This window comes from Centroberyx affinis, unplaced genomic scaffold (genome assembly GCF_046629955.1).
Source record: "Centroberyx affinis isolate AG114_WGS23_722 - 3 ecotype Tasmania unplaced genomic scaffold, CSIRO-AGI_Caff_v1 ptg001183l_1, whole genome shotgun sequence".
In the NCBI taxonomy this organism is placed as follows: Eukaryota; Metazoa; Chordata; class Actinopteri; order Beryciformes; family Berycidae; genus Centroberyx; species Centroberyx affinis.
In genome coordinates this window covers 168,081-187,099 of record NW_027279709.1, presented here as the reverse complement: position 1 = coordinate 187,099, position 19,019 = coordinate 168,081, and the positions used below count along the sequence as shown (strand labels likewise).

The 19,019-nt window shown below is 41.7% G+C and overlaps 2 protein-coding genes across 3 annotated transcripts; one reads left to right on the top strand and one right to left on the bottom strand.

Annotated features, from left to right (window-relative positions):
* Window positions 1-2,678: 2,678 nt before the first annotated feature.
* gadd45ab (growth arrest and DNA-damage-inducible, alpha, b) lies at window positions 2,679-5,644 on the bottom strand. 2 transcript variants are annotated; one of them, XM_071524322.1, is made up of 4 exons: window positions 5,506-5,644; window positions 4,834-4,935; window positions 4,379-4,586; window positions 2,679-3,451 (listed from the first exon to the last, which is right to left on the bottom strand). In XM_071524322.1, the coding sequence occupies exons 1-4, from the start codon at window positions 5,553-5,555 to the stop codon at window positions 3,338-3,340; spliced, it is 474 nt and encodes a 157-aa protein (XP_071380423.1). In that variant the 5' UTR covers window positions 5,556-5,644; the 3' UTR covers window positions 2,679-3,337. The 2 variants fall into 2 exon arrangements, with proteins under 2 accessions (XP_071380423.1, XP_071380424.1); XM_071524323.1 differs by lacking the exon at window positions 4,834-4,935.
* Window positions 5,645-7,508: 1,864 nt separating this feature from the next.
* sec16b (SEC16 homolog B, endoplasmic reticulum export factor) lies at window positions 7,509-18,912 on the top strand. The gene is made up of 23 exons (XM_071524339.1): window positions 7,509-7,789; window positions 8,644-8,741; window positions 8,858-8,960; window positions 9,868-10,085; window positions 10,282-10,406; window positions 10,517-10,578; window positions 10,858-10,996; window positions 11,126-11,356; window positions 11,907-12,004; window positions 12,908-12,989; window positions 13,129-13,246; window positions 13,330-13,441; window positions 13,752-13,857; window positions 14,075-14,212; window positions 14,347-14,460; window positions 14,770-14,854; window positions 15,020-15,173; window positions 15,296-15,456; window positions 15,593-15,621; window positions 16,062-16,190; window positions 16,303-16,395; window positions 16,487-16,601; window positions 17,517-18,912. Exons 1-23 carry the CDS (start codon window positions 7,509-7,511, stop codon window positions 17,612-17,614), a joined length of 2,889 nt encoding a protein of 962 aa, XP_071380440.1. The 3' UTR covers window positions 17,615-18,912.
* The last annotated feature ends 107 nt before the right edge of the window (window positions 18,913-19,019 follow it).

The following is a 19,019-nucleotide window of genomic DNA, read 5'->3' as shown; positions in this document are numbered from 1 at the left end:
TGCATTTCATGATATTACAAAGACAATGGTTTTCAGCTTTGAGTTGCAGTAAGTGTTCGTAAGTAAGTGTGTGAAAAAGTAGATACTATTTCGCCTACTTGCAATTTCTCTCGTTCATACAATCTTTGTGTATAAAACTGATTGTGTTTTGTAATTTTGTTTAGTATGTAGTTCATTGCACATAGATAAGTCTTGGAACATTATGTGGGGTAGGTCATGGAAACTTTGGCTTTTGGTCAGGGGAAAGTCAAGCAATTTAACCAGAGAGGGAACACTGTATCCAAGATTGTAAGAATATCATGAATTAGGTTTTAAGGAGGATTTTCACTTATAACAGCATAAAGTTAGCAGCTTACAGACAACAAATAATGCTTGATACACAACATATATTTTGACGATAGCAACACATTCTTGCCCAAACTAAGAAGGAGATGCCTATTCAATCAAAATTGTAAACTAACCTGATTTGCACTCACTAGTGCCTTGGTAGAATGACTCCTTATGATTGCTTTAACTGGGCCTGTTGTCAACACTTTAGTACCTTTGTTGTAAGTGACGCACAGCGTAATGCCATATTGGAAAATGTCTAATCCTTGAATAAGTGGCCATATTCAAGCAAGTGGCTTTATCTCTCTTGTGTAAGGTCAGGAGCATGTAAACATTCTTGTTTGCTCTAATTTCTGTGTGACTGTGTTTCTGTGCCCCCAAGGCAAGGCCTGCCCCTTATGCAATAATCCCTATGCCTCTGAGCAGCCCTTTCTCTCCTTTCTCAGTCACCATAGGTGTGATGTTACACCGAAAATCAGGTCAGGCCATATTTGTTGGCCCACATTGATGTAATCCTCACTTGAGTCAGATGATGGATAGGACTGGCTTTGTGGCAGTGGCATTTGTGATGATTGTGTTACCTATCAGCTTGGTGAAGAAGCTCCGGGATAAACCAGTAATCCAGTATCTCGGACCTATTTTGTTGTAGCTCCTCCCTGCGTGACAGGAAGGCTTTGGTCAGATAATGGGTGCTTCTACCTTAGGATGATTGAATGGATTGCTTTCAGATATAAATTCCCTGTCATCCTGCCATGATATTTCTGGTATTATTGTTTGACTTTCCAAAGGAAAATAAAATATCAACCCTTGCATGTCTTGTCCAGAAGACCATTGCACACTCAGTACTGAAAAATGTTTTGTTATATTGAATGCTGACTTCCAAAGGACAGACATAGCAACAAACCTGCAGGGCCACTGGAGGATTGGTTGTGGCTGGAGTGTTCTGGCTATAGACCGTGGAACTCTCACTTAATAAAGCCCGTTTAATTATATGGTTTTATTAAAGGGACTCCCAACAACATTCCCATATCTCTGACGATTCCAGAGTTCATAGGGGTGAAGGAAAGATCTATGTGTTTTGGCCTCTGTGTATATGGCTCATCACATTCACATACTGGACTTTCCCTTTAACTTCAATCAATTTAACACAACCACAAACCCTACAGTCGCACCGTCACCCCCCAGCATTCCATTCCAGTGAGGGTGGACGGTCTCGCATTCTGACCCAGTTCTTCCCCCATCTGCTATCTACTGCTTAGTACCAGCTGATAGCAGCACCGAAGAGGCTCCTTGTCCCCTAATATCCCTGTCGCTCTTTTAATAGGTTCACACTGACATCACTACAGCGGGTCAGCCACTCTGCCTATGTCGGCTGTTAATTAGGAGGACTACTATTGTTAGAGCGTCACTGGTCAGGGGAGCGCCTGCTGCGCCTCTATTCATGGGACTATTTTTAGCCATGAAGTTAAAGTACTGTACAACTCCGGCAACGGAGACCTGAATAGTCCTGACTCATGCACTCATTGTTTCGTGAGCCTCTATGTAGAAGGCTTTGTCCCTCCCCACTCTGTGCAAGCACCGATAAGTTCTGGTGTTCTCTGACAGCGCTGTCTGAAATGGGTCTTTAAAATAGATTTTTTTTCTTGCCTTCCTGCTATTTTTAATACAGTAAGCAGTACATTTAGCTCTTTTTTGCGTTGATGCAGAAGGCCATGAAGAATGAGCTGTCATGATGTGCGCCATGCTGGTCAGAGTAAACAATTGTGGGAATACTCCTCCCCTGTATGTCTAAAGTTACAAAATCAAAGGTCAAATCTTAGTTCAGTACCCAGGCATAAATAGTACTGGTTTCAGTGAGTCAACAACGCATTGTTGAGATATCAAGCATGTGACAGAATTAGACTACAACAGGTTATTACAGTTTGTTCTTAAGTTGTAAAAATATATTTATCTCAAAGCTGAAACTGTAATTTCAACATTGTACAAAGGATGTACTGTAACAGAGGAATTGGGACTGATGCAACATTAATATTTGAGACCATATAAAGCATGATGTTGCCTTTGTTGTTACCAGGTCCGAGAGAGGTAAGCTGCAGAATAGGCTGCCTAGATGGTCTTCTGGAAATATGTTGAATGTACACAGCAGCCTATGTAGTGCAATGCCAGGACAAAGCCCCGCCCCAATGGAGCTGCAAAGGTGCTTCATATGGGCTGGCAGGGTCACTGTGGTTTTGAGAGCTATATGAACTGTTCTCGACACAGTGTCACTCTACTGTTCCCACAAGCATGCAAAACGTGTAGTGCCTGGAAATCATAAAGTCAAAAACACCTTGAGAACTTTTTATGTTTTATTTCATTCAACTTATCAACAAGGTAGTATTTGATGAACTATGCAAAATAAATACAATTCATTAAATTAATGAGAACACATAAAAAACAACAGTTAGTGGACATGTTGATAACATTGCATTGCCCTTATAATAACCTGTTAAGACTTTCCCTTTTGAATGATCCAAATGACAGGTCTTAAAATACTAAATACCATTAAATAAATGTGCTTTAAAGGAAATGCTTAGATTTGGTCTAATTTTCAGGAGAAGTTCTTCAAGCTGAAAGCTCAGACTAGTCCATTCCAGCACGGTCCAGTTCTTGGAGTCTTGTCAACTGTCTGCTTTCCCGGTCCAGTGCTTGAGCTCACCACCACGTGTATCTGCCTGCTCACATGACTCATTTTCCCATAAAGGCTTTTTCCTCGGTAGAGAAAGCCACAGTCATACTTTGGAAATCCTGTAACTTGGATTGCTGAGTCACTCTTCCTGGAGCTGCGAGTCCACTCTGACCTGGCAAATTTGTTGGAACGTTTCTCTTCCTTATCTTCTTTTTCTGCCCCTCCCACCTCTCCCTTCCTTTCTCTGGGGACAATCCCAAAGAGGTCCAACACAGACGTTAACACGGGTCTAGTGCAGTCTTTTTTCCCCCAACACACAATGCATTCAGATTCCTTGCTGTATCATCGGTCAGGCAGGTTAATGACAGGCACCCACTGGTCCAAACACCGACTGTCTCTGCAGAATCTGTTGACTTTGCTCAGCGCAGGGTCTTTCCAGGACGACGACTGAGGGTTCTGCAGAAGGGAGGAAAACATTTGGTTACTATCAGTTGGCTTATCATATGTGCAAACACTAGAGCTGCAACGATTAATCGATTAATCGATTAGTTGTCAACTATTAAATTAATCGCCAACTATTTTGATAATCAATTAATCGATTTTAAGAAAAAGAAGTCAAAATTCTCTGATTCCAGCTTCTTAAATGTGAATATTTTCTGGTTTCTTCACTCCTCTATGACAGTAAACTGAATATCTTTGGGTTGTGGACAAAACAAGACATTTGAGGACGTCATCTTGGGCTTTGGGAAACACTGATCCACATTTTTCACCATTTTCTGACATTTTATAGACCAAACAACTAATCGATTAATCGAGAAAATAATCGACAGATTAATCGACAATGAAAATAATCGTTAGTTGCAGCCCTAGCAAACACGCAGCAATAATTCATATCCCATATTACAATTTTTGGCCATTGCAAGTATTGGCACAGGGAGTGAGTGCTGACACTGATACAAAAGTGTGAGCAAAAGCTGAATTCTGCATTCATAGAAGTGTGAAAGGTCAGCATTCTTGTGCTGTCATATGATAGTCTCTTCTTAGAACGTGTGTCTGATGAAATACCCAGTAAGAGGCATACAGTGGCCTATGAAGGAAAGGCCCGGACATAGACTTTCACAAATTATTACACACTTATTACACTAGAAACAGTCCTTGGGCCCACTTACCAGGCTGGATGTAAATAAAGCCATAACATCTGCTATTGAGTTTTCAAAGTAATGATAATTTAATGTGGCTCAAAAAAACTCAGCTCAGCCCTAGTGAAAACTGACACAGCCTGAGGGAGGCCCAAACAACTTAAGGAGCCTTGTTGACAGTCTCAAGGGAAGTGGGTAATGCACAGGACTATCACAGTAACTGGATGTGAGTAATGACACTTACAGTAACTAGAACACAGTGCAAGTCCATGGGCTCCCCTCCAGGCTTCACTCCACCGAGTATCTCTGCCAGGCGCCTCATGTTGCTCACTCGCAGGATGTTGATGTCATTCTCGCAGCAGAATGCCTGGATTAAGGTGAAATGAATCTGAAGGGCCACATCCTCTTCGTCGTCTGTGGCCAGCAGACACAAGACCACATTGTCTGGATCCCTAATAGCAAAGAAATAAAAAAAATGATGCTTGATCAGATGATATGGACTAGTAACAGAATTAAACACAATGTGTGACTGAAATGACCTGAGCTAGTGAGCACTACTCCCTACTATAGGCTTACTATAACCCCACACCCTCCATCCAAGCATTTCAGAGAGAAACGAGAGGCTAAAAGAGATTCATGCCATGTTCTTAAGTATCTTAAGCAGAGCAAACCAGAGGTAGATGTCTTGTTTTAACTTACACATTCAGTGACTTTGCTGCCTCGTACACCCCGACAGTGATGCAACCCTGTGGTAATGCAGAGCTGAGCACTTCCTCCAATGCTTTTTCCACCGATTCCATCCTGAGGAGACAGCAGTTTCACAATTACTTACTAAAACATTAACTAGCAAAACACATCGGTAATAACGACAATGAAATAGCTGGTTGCTGTCAGCGACAAAGTTTTTGTGTAAGTTATCCCAGGAATGTCACTAACATTAAATGAATTATTGAATTGTAAATATTTCTTGCACACTGAAACGCGTGGACCGTTTTTGCTCAGTATGCATGCAGATCACCAAGATAATGACCGTGTTTAGCTAAGCTAACTAACGTTAGCAAACCGACTTTGTGACCGAAACGAGAAATGTTAAGTTAGCTCGACACTGCACTTAATGTTAGCAAGTAGACCAACAAAAGACACCCAAAACAAAAACTATTAAAGAAACCTCACCTATTCTGCTAAACAAAATAAAATGGGTCAAAATTGGGTTTATTTTTTTCCGATTATCCTTCCCACCAAGAGTTGTAAAAAACCATGAAGGGACTTCAGCACCAACGGTTGGTCCCAGATAAGAATCTAAAATTTATAAAAGTTTACATCCTAGGGAGGATTGAAACAATGCATCATATGCAAAATTACAACACATACCTTTCTGAAGAATTATCTCCACTGGTTTCTTCAAAAGTCATATTGCACATCCGATCGGACAGGTGAGAGTATATCCAGAGCAAAAAGTGTCTGCAGCTCCTGTCGCTTCAGTTCAGTCAAGTCCGTGTGTGCAGTGATTGTCGCTATAATAAGAACTGCCGGCCGGTCGGCTGTTTCCAGTGGGAAAAGGCAGCTTGTGCGTGTAGCCAATTTGCATAAACCAGTCCCCTTGGTCACATGTAGATGTAGGTTTCATTTTTCAAGTTGTCTACTAGCGACACCCCGTGGCTGCAACACGCAATTAATCATTGTGATTCCTGTTATTTTCATGAGACGTTCACAAGAAACAGGTAAAACAGCTCGGTTCTCTGTAGCCACATAAGCACTGGCAAGAAATGCTAAATTAATGTTAATCACATCAGCAACCGTGACATCAAATCATACAAAATCAATGATAACACATTGTAGGCTATTATGATGATGATGATGATTTTGTCAAAATTTTAAATTTCTTGGTCGACCCTTTGACTCCCATTAATTTTGAATGTTGCAACAACAACAACAACAACAACAACAACAACAACAACAACAACAATGATAACAACAATGATAACAATAATAGGCTAAACATAAAAAAGTTAAGCTGTCAAAATTCCATGTACCTAACAATGAAACAACCTGTTTATGCCTGTTTATGATATATGCTTTGAAAGGTGATGTAGACAATGTCACTAATTTTGCTATCCTGTACCTAGGGCAGGACACCCTGACACCAAGGTCTCTGTGAGGCAGCAAAGAGCACTTCATGGGTGGAGGAAAACGAGCCATGCAATTTGTAAGGACACGTGAAGTAGAAATAGATTGGACGATGAATTGATCAATGATGTTCTGTATGTTTCTAATTGATAAGCAACCAGGCCAAACCTTTACAGAAGTTGTAATTTAATTTGAGATGAACGTAAACTTGCTTTTATCTCACATTATAAAAGGATAAAGAGCGCCTCTGGTGGAAACTTAGGGGTTAAAGATTTGTTCAGCTCCGAAGTTGCCTTTAAGTACTGACTAGGAACCAGCTTCTCTGAACCCCTTCCCGTAACCTCACCGTCACTGAAGGAATATAAAAACTGACCGGAGACCAGTCGTCTATTCTACTCTGCATCTGAATGGCTGTGACGAGGTTGTCCTCTCCTGCATCTTCCTGCCAGGCAACGTGGCAAGACTCAATACATATGAGTTTTTTCTTTTTTGTTTTTTTACACATGCAACACACTATTCAAGGACACGGTGGTTAGTCAGGTCGAAATGACATAGACAGTATTTAATTGTCAGTAAGTCTTATTATATTTAAACACAGACGTGATTTCATCTGTTCTAGCCTTGTGTGGCTGCAGCTGTCAAACTCAGGGCGTGCTCCAATGTTTACTTTCAACTCACTGGGCCGGAGGAAACATGGGCTGGGATGCCTCTAAACCGAGACGAAGGTCAGAAATTATATCCATACACAGCCTGAATAGAATTGATGAGTTTTGTTTTTAATCACCAGGATCATTTACACTTTTCATATAGAGTTTTTTTCTGTACTCGTAGCGTAGCAACAACACTGTGTTAGCCTATATGGGTCACCGGCGTACACTTCAGTAATTTTGAACTTTATCCCCTTGTTATCATGCTGGCCGCCGGTCGCCTCGGTTCATGTTGTGCTTTAGTGTGAAATGATGTGGCAGTCGCAGTTGTACTTTGACTGCGTCTGGAACCGCAGGTAGGAATGCGTGAGCTGTAAGTAGCTACTTCAGCAACTAACTATACTAACAATTTGAACAAACTATATTTCTTTGTGTGGATTTAAGGCTACTATAGAAAAACGTCTGTCAAAGTAATTTTCATACCATCAGACCCACTCAAGCTTTGAACGTGTGTTCCTAGAAATAGAACTGCAAACTTCTATTTCACATTGCCTCAGGTGTTAAAGTGAGAAGTCTGTGAAGGGAGTGTGTGTGCATCACATGGATCCCAGAGGTAACCCCTGGCCGGAGACTGGCCGTCACTCCCACAGAGCGAGAGACAGAGAGGACTACTCCAGGTCCTCCTACCAGGACAGGGACCAGCACTACCCTCCACCTGACCCCAGAGAGAGGGAGAGGCAGCGGGCTCAGCCAGATCCACGCCACAGCGCCTACTTCACCAGTCATGCTGCCGCCAGACCAGAGTACACACCCAGCACTTACAACACTCAGCAGTATGCTTATGGCTATGGTCGACCAGAACATGCAAGACCCCAGTCCAGGTGTGTACAGTGATGCCTCCCTAAAACCGATGGGATAGTTTTGTGATGAATGATCTTCAGTATTACCTAGGAGTATCAAAGCTGCAGTGTGTGTATGTGTGCTTGAGTGAGTGATTGATGAAAGATACTTAGTGGAACACATGACATATGTTGAACACACACATTATACGCAGAATGTAGGCTACAAAATATAAGGACATAAAGAAGGACATAAATAAGACATATGAGTCTTTTCATTAAGTACACTGATGAGGTGAGTCCAGGTAAAATCCAGTATCCCTTATTGATTTCTCTTCTAATCTATACCAGTCATAAAGGAGGAGCCGTAGATAAAGAGAAGCAGTTGAGAAGTTAAGAGGAGGATTTTTAAGCTTTGAGACAGTTGAGATGTGGATTGTGCAAAAGGGGCTGCAACTCAATATCAGGAAATGACTATGAATATTTTGTACGTTCTGCAATCTGTGTTGTGTAATTATGTGATACAATACATGATATATCAAATAGACAAAAAATAATTTTTCATAAAACTTTCCAGCATGGTGCATTGATGTTGGGGCAGCATGGTAGTTCAGTGGTTAGCCCAAAAAACACGGGTTTTGGGCTAGTTTGCATGTTTGCATGAGTTTCCTCCGGGTGCTCTGGTTTCGTCCCACCTTCAAAACACAAGCAAGTCAGGTGGATAGGAAACTCAAAATTGCTCACGTGTGAGTGTCATTGTGTGATCTGTGACGCACAGGACCAGTCCAGGGTGTTTCCCTGCTGGGCTCCAGCCCCCTGAGGCCCTGAAAAGGAATAAGCAGGTAAAGAAAATGAATGAATGCATTGATCTAACTGGGGTACACTTTTGTTTTCAGGCATGGGTATGACTATCCAGCCCACAGCCACTGGGAATACAGGGACAATTATGGTTATCATAACCATGAGTATTACAGAGGACAGCGGGGGCATCCAGGTACGGTGAAACCACACAGCTTGGTGAGACAACAAAGCCTTTATCACCAGTGTACTACACCCTATGTCTTGGTAAAGAGCAAAGGATAAGATGCTGTGTCATTTATGATCATTCAGACGCTGGCCAGTGGGCTCCCCAGGACTCATGGAGATCGGACCGTTATCATGACAGAACATATGAGCCAGAAGCTTCAGGAAGCTCCTATACAGAGGAATACAGGTGAACCACAAGAGTCCACCTCTGTGAAAATTTACCCCTGCAACGTTTGGTGTCACTTACTTTTATTTGTAACTTAAAGTGGTAATCTGAAAGATTGCTGTTTTGTTTTTTAAAATTTTGGCAACATCTTTAGTGATAAGTGGTCATTACTGTTGTGTTTTTGCACTGCACTTCCCAGAGATCACATGGTAATCAAACAGTGTTTCCAGTACTGTGATGTCTTTTTCCTTGGATTTTTGGTTGATGAAGTTTGCCTTTATGAAGGTACCACTCTTTTCTTTGTCTGTTCATCTATGGTGGCTTAATACAAATGACCAAATTCTTCTTCTATTTATTCCTAACAAGTCACTGTTGCTGCTTCAGCGGCAGAGGATTTTTGCCTGGGAATATCTTCCCACTATACAAATTTTATTTTCAGGATAAAACCCCTTGAGATGTACCATCGCGTTTCGAGGGGGTCCTGACAAAAGACAAAATAAAATATACACAACATAAGATACAACACAATATACAACAAATAACAGACATGGTTACAGTTACAATTACACTAATTATAAAAGGACAAAAACAAACACACACTCACGCACCATGCACACACCAAGAAATCTAGACACCCACACCCGTATTATAACAACAGTAAATAGTGACAGTTAACAGGAGAAGTCTGTTGTGAGGTGAGTGATAAGAGCATTTTTAAATCAACCTAAATACTGCAGAGATTTCAGAGAAGTTCGCAGTTCTAAACACTATCCGGTGTTTAGAACTGCAAACGTAGCAGAAAGTAAAAGCTTTCATGAACTTGGTGTAGGTTGAATCACTATTGTGTTATATCAATCGGCATTAGAGATAGCAAAATGGAAATGTATTTATATGAAAATGTCACACATTATTACTGTAATTCTTTCAGGTATGACCAACAGAGAGACAGCTCCCAGCATTACCTCAATGACTACGATGATAATCCCTCCAGAGAGAATGAAGAGGTTTCCTCTTATTACCCCGGGACCCTAGCAAGTTCCAAAAACTCAGGGATGTCCTCCAGTAGCTACGAGCTGAGTCAGTACATTAATGGAGCTGAACATAGTGACCCTGTCCCACAATCTGGTCACACTGTATCTGATGCAGGTAAGCATATAGTTAAAGTCATTGTTCTCTCAGCTCCACTTCATTCAAGAGGCTTGAATGTTCATCTGTCTATGCTATTGAAAACAGTTATTGCTAAAAGATCTTGGTCATGATAGTAACTTATCAATATCAACTTGTTTTGTTATGTTTCATATCTCCTCAGAGCATGTGCCTGTGGCTGTGCATGGGATGGCAGCTCCTCTGAAATACTCCATCCCTCATGCTGTTGTCAGCTTCGGGCCTGCAGGCCAGCTGATACGAGTCACTCCCGGCTTTTCCACACAGGAGAAGGCTAGCCAGCTGGAGATCCACAGTCTGGAAGTAGGCTCAGGATTAGCCTGTGTTGATAACATTTTGAGGACCAGTGCTATTTGCCTGAGTAAGACTGCGTCAGGTTTTTTGTGAATGTGATAATCTTTATTTCTCCGTAGGTCATTCTTGGTGAGACACAGGAACAGCTGGAGATGAGAAAGTTCCCTGGACCTTTTACGAGGTATTGCTTCGTCCTTTTCTCTGTGAGATTCTGAATCTTCAAACACTTGCATGTTTGATTGTTTCTCATTCTGGCTCAATACACCAGATGCCAGATTATTCTGCACGTTCATGAACACCGTAATGTGTTAGTCCCATTCTGGAAAGTTTCTTAAAATGAAGTGTCTAATTGTAATTCCATTTCACCTTTAGGTCATTCTACCTCAGCTTTAGGTTAATAAACCAAGTTAAGATGCCACTTCTTATATCCATTTGATAGTTGTTTTTTCCCTCTTTGAAGGGAAGACTTGCACAAAGTAGATGCCATTGAGTTTGCCCACCAGAGGGCAGACGCCTGCATGAGAGACGACAAGTTGCATGACAGGAGCTCTGCTGCTCTCTTGTGGAATCTACTGATACTGCTGTGCAGACAGAATGGAGTAAGCTGATCCTGTCTTGGTGTTATAGTATCTATAAATACTATACCTCTGGCTTGCCATGAAATAACTATCAAACTGATCATCTCATGTTTCCTTCTGAAAGTAATAACTGTATTTCCATGTATTCAGCAAATAGTTGGATCAGATATCGCAGAGCTGCTGATGCAGGACCCGCATTCACATGGAACCTGGGGCTCAGATGTTGCCACACTCATTGACTTCAGTGAGGGTCCAACACCTGAAACAGAGCCTTGCAATGGAGATGACCTGCTCACGGGACATTTAACCAGCTCCAGCACTGAGGCCTCGCAGCAGGCCCTGCAGAGCTACACTAAGCTGCTCCTGGCTGGAAGAAAGAAGGTTTCCACTTCTCTCTCATCATCTGGTGTTCTCTTTAGCTTCCTCTGATGATCTCTCTGTTGCTCTAAACCCCGGAACATAAATTACTTCATCTCCAGAGCAGTAGACACTTGATTATAGCTATAACTGACCACACTGGCACTATATTATAATCAGATAGTTGTCCCTATTCGATTAAACTGTGTATGATTGGGCTGTGTCTATCTGTCAGTCTGTCAAATGTGATATCGCAGGTCATATCTCAGACTCCACTGGTCTGATTTTTACAAAAATTGGAAGGATAATGCATCTTCGCACTGTTCCAGCTTTTAAAACTCTATATACTATAGTCCTATAGTTTGTTTAATGCTTATCTCAGACACGACTGGTCCGATTTTGATGAAACTTTGATGATGCAGTGTTTAAAACATTACACTGGTTGGCCCAGTACATTGCCTGCATCATTCATAAGGAGCGACATGTTTACTTGTTCATAATTGTCATGGATGTCATCTTACTGCTGTGATCTGACTGTTTGTTCCCTCCCTCCCTTTCCCATGTGGTTTGTAAGGAGGCCTTAGAGTCGGCCATGAGCAGCGGCCTGTGGGGGCATGCCCTTTTCCTGGCCAGCAAAATGGACAACAGGTCTTATACCACTGTGTTGAACAGGTGAGTAAAGCAAAGTCATCTGAGACATGACAGCTGCAAGAAATCGGCATACAGTTCTATACGAGCGGTAATTTGTGAAGAAATTCTGCCTCTTACTAAACTTAGATACTTAGGGTCTGCTTGACACTTGTGTTACAACAACAAGCAAATATGGGCAGTACATGGGCCACTACATGTATTTGAAGTATGTCATGAGGTACCTGTGATTTTGAATTTGTACGACTTGATTTGACACATGACAAGATGGTGAAGGTGCAAACTAATTAATCAATGATGGTCCAAAATGTCACCACTACTTCTGCCTAGATTTTCAGTGTTTGTTTTGCCTTCTGGGTCATTTGTATTTTCATGAGACAAATCTTATGACGGTACATTAAAGAAATCATTAACACTTGTCTTGGAGAGCGTAAATCATCTGGCTTGGTGTATAGTAAGTCCAATTAAACCATTTATATCTCTGTGCGTACATTGCTGGCATTTCAAAGGGATGCTTTTGCTGCGTGCAAGGCACTGTCACTGATACAGAGAAATGTTTGCCCTATATCATTAAACCACAGTTTCTCTGAGCTATGTATCAAGTAACCCAATCCATTTGAGGCCTATTTTGGCATCCTCAGCAATATGTGTCAGAGCATGTCAGGGCCACATGAGAGGGGGCCACTGGATTGAGGAATGCCCGGGGGAGGGCTGGGAGCCTGGCTGACATTAGTCTGTGTTTCACAAGTAGGAAAGCTCCTGCGCTATCAGGGCGGCACATCAGCTGCACTTGGTAGGAGGAGGAATGCCTTCTAGCTTTGATGATGTTGGTTTGTTGCAGTCTTAACGTGCAGTGCTGCCTTGTGACTCTGTTGGGCACAGTGTTTTGTAAGCAGCGCCATGATGACACAGTGGTTCTGTCTGCAGGTTTACAGGCCAGCTAACAGCCAGCGATCCCCTCCAGACTCTGTTTCAGATGCTTTCTGGGAGAATCCCTGCTGTAGCCACGGTAAAACAAGACAACCAGAACAACCAGAACATAACTGAACTCTCAATCATAATAGCTTAACTTATTGTGAGATATCTTATGTCAATGCCATGTAGCGTTTTAGCATTTAAGGTGTCTCAATGTGATGTTCTGTGCCCAGTGCTGTGGAAATGAAAAATGGGGAGATTGGAAACCCCATCTGGCTGTTTTGCTGTCCAATGAGACAGGAGATCCCGCCATACAACAGAGGGCTATCATCACTATGGGGGACACACTAGGTACGAATGGACTGACTAACAAGATTTTAATATTGTTTTTGCATAGACACATAAACTGATTTTTTTGTGTTGCACTCTCCCAGCCTCAAGAGGCCTTATACATGCTGCCCATGTGTGCTACCTGACAGCCTACGCTCCCTTTGGGGTCTTCACTCAGAAGGCAGACAGGCTGGTGCTTCTGGGCAGCAGCCACAGGTGAGCTGGGGTTGCATCTTGATACCACTCACCAGTCTAATCTGTATTCAGTTGGTCATATTTGATGTGACTGATGGAAATGTAGGATTGAGATCAGCAATTTAACTTGCTGCTGAAGCAACCACCTCTTTAAAAGAAATAGAAATAAGAGATATAATGCCAAGAGATTAATGTTTCCTAATGTTCATCTTACCTTTATATTCAATATGGCCTATGTGTTGTAGGACATGTTATCCTCTGTATGCTTTGTTTGCCTAATTACATATGTTATAACTTAATATATATTTTCTCATCTGAATTTCCCCTTTAGGCTCCCTTTCCCAGACTTTGCCAAAAACTCTGCCATCCAATGCACTGAGTTGTTTGAGTACTGCCAGACACTTGGAGGCAAATACTTTTCAATTCCATCTTTTCAGGTAGCTCACATTTATTTTACATTTCATTGCCTTCTGCCTACAGTATTGTAATTATTGCCATTCTCAAGCAAGTATAATAGAGGCCTTTGCATTCGTAAGAAATGTAACTGTTTGATGCCATGCTGCTGAGTCAATGCAGTAGAAACCTTGCTATTACAGTATATGGAATGGATCATTTCAGTTAATAATGTAATCATGCTTGATGTGTTTTGGTCAGGTGTATAAATTCCTGTATGCCACTAGACTACTGGACTGTGGGCTTGCATCTCAGGCCTTCCATTACTGTGAGTTGGTAGGACAGACAATTCTCAGACAGAAGGAGCCTTTCCTTGTGCTGACTGGAGAGGTTGTTAAGGTATCACCCTCACATTAACACACACGCATGCACACTCACACCCACACAATGTAACCGTTATGTCAGCGTGTGTCAAATTAAGATATGTATGGTTGTATATATAGTATGTATATATAGTATTTGTATCCCCTCAGCTGGCAGAGCAGCTGCGACACTCAGAGGGCCACTTCAGTGAAGCAGGGGGCAGCGGGCCTGCACTGGACCCCGACTGGCTCAAACAGCTGCGCTTAAGGCACCACAGCTTACAGGTGACAATTCCACAGCATGCCTCACCATGGCTTTCATTTCACATAATGTTTCACCTCTGAGATGGAAATACTCAGCTGACACTGCTGTGACATAAACATGTAAGTCTAATCTGGAGAAAAATTATGACAAATGAGAAATTATCTTTCATGGTACTTAGTTGATCAGTTTTATTGCTTTATTCTACTACATTCAATCTAAGCTATAGAGGTGGCTTTGTTGTTATAAATAGTTTGTTTGAAATAGGATTTGGCTTCCTTCTGTGTCTAAAACTATATGCTATGTATAAACATGCGATTTTGCTCATTCAGATGGGGACTTATGCTGCTATTGAAACATACCAGCCACCTCCTGAGGGAAGTGCTTTGGCCTCTGAGGATAACAAAGTGTGTTCAGGTAATCTTTAGTTCTGGTCGTTATTTCTACTAATACACTGTGTGTGGTCTGCTTGCCACCAGAGAGCAGTGTCTTGCGCCTCGGCTGTCTTGTACATCTGCTGGTGACTCTGGCTAGAATATTGAAGGATGAAGGATCACTTTTTCAATTTCAATTTTTCTGCAGAATCTGACTTGGACGACCTAAGGAGTGGTGTCCAGAGTCCAGAGGCTGAACTCCTTTATTACAGAAGTACTGAAGAAGAAGTGCCTCAGGTTGGAGGACAAAATGAGGACATGACAGCATTGTCATGGGACATCAGGGGAGCTGAGAACTGGCAGTATGTATGTGCAGCAGCATGCTGTATGCACTTAGTATCAAAAAATGATTTTTACTGCACATGCCATACCATAGTCCTGGCACCCTGTTATGACACTGTCCTCTCCCTGTTGCTCCCTCTAGGCCACAGGCCAATTCTCCCCCACCACTAACAGTGGTTTATGCTCCTCCAATGCCCACAGTGGCTGGGAGCCAAGACTTCAGTTATCATAACACAGATAGTGCTGAAGTCAGGACTGGCCCACCCAATTTTCATTTGAATGATCTCCCTTCAGCAACAGAGGGTAAGTGACAGGCCCTGATGTTAGAGCACAAAGGGTTAAAGCATTCATTCCTTAATTTATTCATGAATTTACTATTACTGCTGTTACTGCAGGCAGTCCGGTTTTGTGTGATACTTTGATTTCATTGTTCCAACAGGCAGTGAGTCTTCCTCTGGAATAGGCATGGTGAGAGATGTTTGTAATATTCTGTACTGATGAACAGGCAAGGAACATAAAGATGTGACCTCCTGGTTTTGATGTCATCACGTTTCTCAGTGAAAAGCAACCAAATTTCATTAATGGTGGAGTTGGGAGCACTGAATGACATTAGTACAGGAGGCTGCTATATTTATGTTCCTGAAGTTTGCTCATTTTTTCTCACAATTAGAGATAGGCTGTTTTCCAAGTCTTTCATTGCCTGTATTACCATTAGCATGCATTGTCATTTATTGCTAAAATGAGGTTCAAGGCTAAAATTTTCAATTGGATTTGGTGAGGTTATAAACAAATTCAGTATGTAGCAATTCCATTTTACCATTGTAAATACTGTGGTTTAAGGATTTAACCCACATTTAATGTGTACAGCATTGATAATAGTGTTTCCAAAATGTTACTTGCCATTGGAGATGGGGGGTCAGATGAATGCTATGCTGGAGGTTGACTACAGTCATGGGGGGCAAAGGCAACAGACCATTCCACAGGTTATGGCTTCAGACGGCAAGGCCTCAGAACCGACCAACATCCCACCAAAACAGGTGAGTGGAGCCCGAGTCATGTCGACACCCGTTAAACCACATTAGAACTTGTTTTTTATGCTTTATTTTCCATTTGTTTCAATTTCTCTGTTTGACTGTGTTGTCTGTGCAGAGCACCAAGGGAGGGTGGTTTAGTGGATGGTTCAAATCGAAGCCCAATGATGACCAACAGGAGAATTCAGAGCAAGCCAACCCAGCTCAGACTGTAAGAATCAAGTAAATATATTCTGTTCAGTTTTATTCAATTTAAGTATTCTGTCTTGGGTGATGCAAAATGTTTTTGTTTGTTTTCTCAGGAGCCAGTACCTGCTACCATGTTCTGCCCCCCTCCTCCGCCTGCCATGGGCTCTCCTGCTATGTTTCCATCCCAACCCTCATCTGCTGGGATCAATCCCTTTTCAAGGAAAGCAGGTGAGTTACGGGATGATCGCTCATAGAATATTTTGGGTTCTTTGTCAGTGTTGTTCAGTCTTTATGTTTTGTAAGAGTTTTCAACTATGCAAGTCACAAATATATTGCAAAATTACAAATCCTCCTTTGTCATGAGGTATTTGTTGGGTTACTACGCTTCTATAGTGTCTTTCAGACATTTGCTGAATGTGTCCACTGATATATTTTGGCCGAAGTACAATCACAATGTATGGCTCGCTCTATCATTTTCATCACATAGACCACCTGACACATTCTGAGTGATAACTAGCTTTATGTGTTGTTTCCACTGGCAAAAGGGAAACAACTCAGGTAAAGCTAATCATAGAAAAACAGATAGGAGGCTGGAAAGCTTCTTAGCTTATGATGTTAAAGGTAGTAGGGTTGGATGCTCTATGGAAGAAGAAGGTCTTGTAGTCAGAGGAAAGGGTAAAGAAGCACACATACAGGAAATGATCTCAAACAGGTGGAAATGGTTACAAGTCATCATCTGAGAGTGCCATGTCCTTACCCTGATGAAGGCCATGGAGCCGAAACATGTCGGGCACAGTTTTTAACTTTTCTTAATGAATAGCCAAATAGAACAAAGGTTTTTCTAACCTGTTTTGGAGTCACTTTGTCCTCATAAAACGTATTGATAGCTTTCAATTACTCAAATGTACTACATTAATCTGGGCTGCCACCAATTTGGTCTACAGCAAGCCACACGAATGTGATAGTCCTCTATATATATCCATGTCATATCCATAGGCCAACAGCTGGGGTAAATACCCTGTCGACACCACCGGTCTGTATCACAGGTAATAGAGATTTCATCAAGACAAATATCACTCTACCATATAAAGGATTTTAAAGAGGTGGGCAGTAATTATTTGTAAATCTCTTGTGCATTTGCAGGATCGCTGATACCACTCTCACCCAACAAAGTGGGGATATCACAGTACCGGCCAAAAAGTGGGTGCATGACTGCCGCACTGTTCAAGTGCTTGACCTGAGCTTGGAGGAGCCCCATGCCACTTTACAGCACCCCATCACCATGCCACCAACCGCATTTCTTTTTTTGGATGCCCTTTCAAACCCCCAGTGCTTGCCCATCATGCAGCATGGTATTTACAGAAATACACTGGATGGACTAGCAGAGTAACTCATATTGCAGGAGCTAAAGAGCTGAGGTGCGTTTCCTAAGAAGTGACAGTGGGAAATTAACATTGCAGGCAGGAGATGGCTGTGGATAGTGATATCCAAATCAAATTTATTGCCAATTATGTATACGGGATTTGACCTTATCCAACAACACTAAGGCAAGCTTTACTGTAGGGAATTGCCTAAATGGTTTGGTATAGCTGGTGCCACTCTTACCACCTGGCCACCAGCTAATTATGTCATCTGACTCTCATAACCTCTTAAAATGAACCCTAAAAGATTATCCACGCTGTATGCTGTAAGAGAATATCCATCAGCTAAACATACATTTACGAGGCGCAAATCCACCCATCCGAACAAATATTTCCTTACAGTACATAACTGCATTCACACAGGAGCACAATCAACCAGTTAATCAGAATTGAATTCAAAAGCAAAAACAAGATCCAAACCAAAATGTATTTATATATTGTGGTAATTTATAGATGAAAATGAGCTATATATTAGAGACTTGGAAAAAGATTTTCCTTCTCTACATACAATTTCCCACTATACAAATGGTAAAAAAAAAGAAAAATGTACAGAAAAAATGGAAGAGGGCATCTACTTATTCCCATGTTGCCATGACGATGATATCACATGGTGGGAGGGGGAAGGGGGTGATCAGGTTTGGGATAGACCTCGGCCAGGCAGGCAGCCAGGACATTAGCTGAACTCTATCCCCCTCCCCCCGCCCCACAGACACTCGCTGGATCAAGTTCTACATGCTGATGATGTGTGCAATGCATTAATCTGGGGAAGGACTTTATTAAAAGTCCTGTTAAATAAATATTTGGCCGGAGACAATTGAAAGCTAGGCTATGCTAAATCTTGAGCGGGTCCTGTATACTCTTGGAGTAAATATATTCTTTCAAAGGACATTTTTGCAAAACTCATTCCAGATCAATTACCCTATGGCACAATGTAAACATGTTTTTAGGTGTAAATGAGTTTTTTTTGTACTTTTCTATCTTACATAGCTTTATGATTTATGTATTACAGTATATATTGATGCTTTTTTGTACCCAAGTACTGGTTTACCTGAAAAGTATTCATTGTTTTATCTATGCCATTTTGTTGCACTCATTTCTGTGTTATAGCCTAATGATTAAGGCAGTGCTCTCAGTGTTAGCAGAGTTGTGTTCATATAAGTACCACTTTGAAAATAAAATGATAAATAAGTCTTGCCAAGCAATAAGTGTAATTCCAAATGGGGCT